The sequence below is a fragment of the Nicotiana tabacum genome, chromosome 6, assembly GCF_000715075.1.
Source record: "Nicotiana tabacum cultivar K326 chromosome 6, ASM71507v2, whole genome shotgun sequence".
NCBI lineage: Eukaryota > Viridiplantae > Streptophyta > Magnoliopsida > Solanales > Solanaceae > Nicotiana > Nicotiana tabacum.
The window spans coordinates 33265258-33269820 of record NC_134085.1 but is presented as its reverse complement, the minus strand read 5'-3'; the positions used below and the strand labels follow the sequence as shown (position 1 = coordinate 33269820).

Sequence of the window (4563 nt, the reverse complement as noted above, 5' to 3'; positions counted from 1 at the left end):
TATACATATGTGCAATGGATATTCGCTCACCATAGGACCCGACGGTAGGGAACAGAGCAATGATCCTAGTGCCATCTCTAATGGGGAACTCAACCCCTGCCAGGGAAAGGATGGAGAATGGACACAAACCAACTCAAACTGATAATATGTTAAGTCCACAAATTTCATCATCTGGAACATTAGGGGGTGGGAATAATGAGGATTTTCAAAGAAATTTTTAGGGAACTCATGGTTCATCACAGGCCATGCATGGGTACCCTCCTTGAAACTAGAATGCAAGCTCATATCTCTCTTATGAATGACTTTGGTTTGTCGGAGTAAGTGCCAGCGGAAGGCTAGGTTGGTGGTATGGTGATACTTTGGAATCATACCAAAGTGAACGTTCACAACTTTGTTCGTAGAAACTATGAAATACACGAGACAATTGAGGTACGTCCTACAAATTTTAAATGGTTATTTTCTTCAATATATGCAAGTACTAATTCTGTTATTAGAGACCAAATGTGGAAAAATATGGAAAATATTGCGGATAGCCATAATGGGCCATGGCTAGTAGGTGGTGACTTTAACTATGTGTTTAGTGCTAATGAAAAAATTAGGAGGTAGACCTTTGAACCGTAGACGTGCTTTTAAACTTTGGTCTCGTCTTAACTATTGCAAATCATTAGAACTTTGTTATAAAGGTTGCAAATATACTTGGTCAAATCGTAGATTTGCTAATAATAGTCTTATTATGCAATGTCTTGACAAAGTGTTTGGTAATGATCAATAGATCCAAAATTTTCCTAATGCTTCTATAACTCATCTACCAAAAACTCATTCCGATCATAATCCTCTACTAATGACGAGGACTACTGGAAGCTTCATTCAAGAATCCATTAGTTAAATGAGGGTGATGCGAATAGTAAATTTTTCCAAACTATGGCTACTAATAGAAAAAGGAAAAACAAAATTGTTTTCCTTAAAAATAACCAAGGAAATTGGATTAATGATCCTAAAGCCATCATCAATCATACAAGTGATTATTTTAAAAATATTTACACAACTTCGCATATCTCCCTGAAACAGTATAAAGAATGATCTCAAATGTTTTATCAATTTAGACTTAGCCTCGTTAGATAATCCCATCACTAATTCTGAAATTATAAAACCTTGTTTTTCCTTTAAACCACACAAGGCCCCTGCCCGGATGCTCTTCATCCTTTTTTCTTCCAAAAATATTGGAACATAATTGGTAACTCAGTTACTAGGCTTTGCCAGGAGGTATTCAATAGTGGTACGATCCCTGAAGGAATAAATGATACCTTCCTCTGCCTAATTCCAAAGATTCCAAATGCTAATAACTTAAAAAACTTTATACTCATAGGTTTATGCAATACTATTTAAAAATTATTACTAAGATCACTACTAACCGTTTGAAACCTTTTCTAACTACTCTAATTAGACCCTACCAAGATAGCTGCCTTAAAAATAGGAAAGCTTGTGATAATGCTATCATTATTCAAGAATTAATTCTTAAAATGAATAATTATCGTGGTAAGAAGCATAATATAATTTTAAAAATAGATCTTGAAAAGTCCTTTAATCGTCTTGAATGTTTTTTTTTGTCTATAGAGCCTTGACCATTTTTAAATTTTCCCCAAATATTACTAAGCTCATTATGAACCGTGTTTCAACTATTAAGATAGCCATCTTGGTTAATAGAACTAGAACTAATTATATTTCCCCCAGTAGATGTATGAGACAGGGTGACCCTATGTCCCCATATTTGTTTATACTCTGCATGAAGATGCTTTCTACGCTCATCAATCACAAGGTAGATCTAGGTTATTGGAATCCAATTACTATAGGAAATAACAACCATCAAATATCTCACCTCTTCTTTGCACTGATATGCCACAATAAAATGGAGTGGATGAAAGGAAGATCCGACACTTAACTGAGACATGTAAGAGTTGGCTTCATGTCAAGAATTTATCTAGAGCCTTGTAGATTGAAGGTATGAAATATGCAGTGTATGTGATTAACATGATGCCGCTTTCTCCAAAAAAGAAGTCTCTCTATGAATTAATGTTTGGAGAAAAGCTTATATTAAATACCTCAAAGTTTTTGGCTCTATTTGTTATGTTCACATCCTGAATTCTCAATGGAGCAACTTGGATGCCAAGGCAAGAAAATGCATCTTTGTCGAATATGATGAAAGGAAAAAGGGCTAGAAGTGTATGGATCCTAAAACTCATCTCTTCGTTGTTTCAAGGGATATCATATTCGACGAAGTCTATTTATATTATGGAGTTGCAGAAGAAGGGGCAGGTCCTAAACCCTTGAACCTTGAAGCATCAAATCTCCCATCACAGGTACTTCTTTAGATAATGTAGTTGTTGAGGAGCTAAGAGAAAGGGGGAGCCCGAAAACTCAACGACATGAAACTCAGCAAGGAGATGATTCAAGTATTTTAGGAAGGCCAAAAAGAACTATTGTCAAGCCAACTCGTTTCAGAGATAAAAATTTCGCCAACACGTACTCATGTTCCTTTGCAGGACCAATTGAAGAACCTTCAATATTTGGGGGAAGCAAGAGGATCCGGAAAAATAGTGTTGAGATCTTCACCAAGACACATCCTAAAGCATCGGTTGAGTTCAACCACGACAAGTTTGGGATAGCTTCCAAAAATCACTTCAAGGGGGAGTGTGAAAAAATAAAGTAGATTATTTGGAAGAGTAAGAATTATATATAATTAGAAGAAGTTTCTAGAAAGTTATGGAGTACTATCTTTGATATTTGTACTTAAGAAATATCCAGATGCTCTAGAGTCTCTGATATTTAGGGAAGATATTAGAATTGTCTAGATTATTTTTGTATCTAGAATCATCCTTAGACAAGTATAAATAGGAGTAGTCTTAGGCATTTGTAATTAATCCAAAAATCAAGAAAACCTTCTCTCCTAAATAAAGTTTCCCTCTCCAAAAACTCTCTTCTCTTTTTAAGCTTCATATTCTTTAATTGAATTCTTCAATATTAGTTAACGATCTTGGGCTAGCAGAAGATTTCCAAATTATACTTTTCATCTGCTATTCTTTACAGAGTCCATGATTATGTGCATGCACAATCTATATATATCTATAGTTGAGGGGCATAGATGTGGCACTCTTCTAAGCCAGGATTTCAACTTATCTTTTTTCTCAATTTTTTACCTTTTCTCTATTATTTTGCTTCTTTCCTCTTTGTTTCAATTTTTTTGGCCCTTCGGTTAAACACTCAAAAGTCATGACTCTTTGTAAATTTTTATTAAACCTACCTCTATTAATCATTATCTTACTTAGAAGAAGCAACATTTCAACAGAGCCCAACTGCTACATAGTTCAAAAGTCTTCGCCTGAATAATAAAAAACTCAGACTCACGTTTGGTCTTTCATTGAACAAACAACTTTTCTACCTAAAGCAAAAGGAAAGAAGAATGGTTAAGGGATTTTTCGATAATTCTCTCTCTGTGAAAATAGATCCCCCGCCTTATGCACCACAATACACGATACCACCCAAACCCCCAGATATTGATCAAGACATGATCAAACCAACCTTCAAAGAAATGTTAACCACTTCAAATCCAATGTTCTTTACATCTATTGACAATAAATCCAACATGGATTTCCCAAGTATTGGTTCAGAAGAATTCATGGTTGATCATACAACTTTAACACACTCACAGGGCATCAAATTCATCTCACTTACTGAGGAGGAGAAAGTAAGAATTTACGAGCCATGGAAAAATTCCATCATTGTAAAACTGGTGGGCAAACGAATGCTACATCACTATCTAAAGAAAAAAATTCAAGAACTATGGAGACCAACCGAAGATTTCCAATTAATTGATCTCGGAGAAGACTACTACATCATTAAATTCAAGAGGAAGGAAAATATGGATAAAGCTATACATCAAGGACCTTGGTTCATCAACAGACACTTCCTCTCCATTACAAGATGGGAGCCAAATTTTGTTGCTACCAAAGAGAAAGTAACAAGATCGGCAGTATGGGTTAGACTTCCCCAATTACCTACTGAATTTTACGATAGAAAAATTCTAGAAAAAATTGGTAATGCAATTGGCCGGCTACTAAAAATAGATGTTTGCACATCAACTACCCTGAGAGGTCGTTATGCAAGACTATGTGTAGATCTCCCTTTGGAAATCCCAATCCAACCTTTTCTCTATTTTGGCCACCACAAACAAGTAATCCATTATGAAGGAGAAAGTTTTCTTTGTAAAAATTGTGGATGACTAGAACACATAGCAAAACAATGTACCTATATTATACACAAAATAAAGGACAATGAAGAACCATACAGGGAGCAGTCAACAACAATAAAGGCTGAGGAGAAACAAGAAGAATGGAAAATAGTTTTTTTACCAAAGGAAACAACAAGTTGCAAGAGGTAATCAAAAGCACATCAATGCAAATCCGATCAAAAAATCAAATGACCCAGGTATCACAGTTAAATTGTTCAATGCCAACTCTGGTAAGTACTTAGATACACAACTCTTACAATACAAATCTAAAGACCATA

General features: G+C 35.2%; 1 protein-coding gene across 1 annotated transcript; it reads left to right on the top strand.

Annotated features, from left to right (window-relative positions):
• The first annotated feature begins 3457 nt into the window (after positions 1-3457).
• On the top strand, positions 3458-4276 carry LOC142181759 (uncharacterized). Its single transcript, XM_075255270.1, has one exon. It carries the CDS (start codon positions 3458-3460, stop codon positions 4274-4276), a length of 819 nt encoding a protein of 272 aa, XP_075111371.1.
• The last annotated feature ends 287 nt before the right edge of the window (positions 4277-4563 follow it).

Coding starts and splice junctions, on each gene's coding strand:
- LOC142181759 (XM_075255270.1), top strand. CDS start 3,458: ATGGTTAAGGGATTTTTCGATAATTCTCTCTCTGTGAAAATAGATCCC.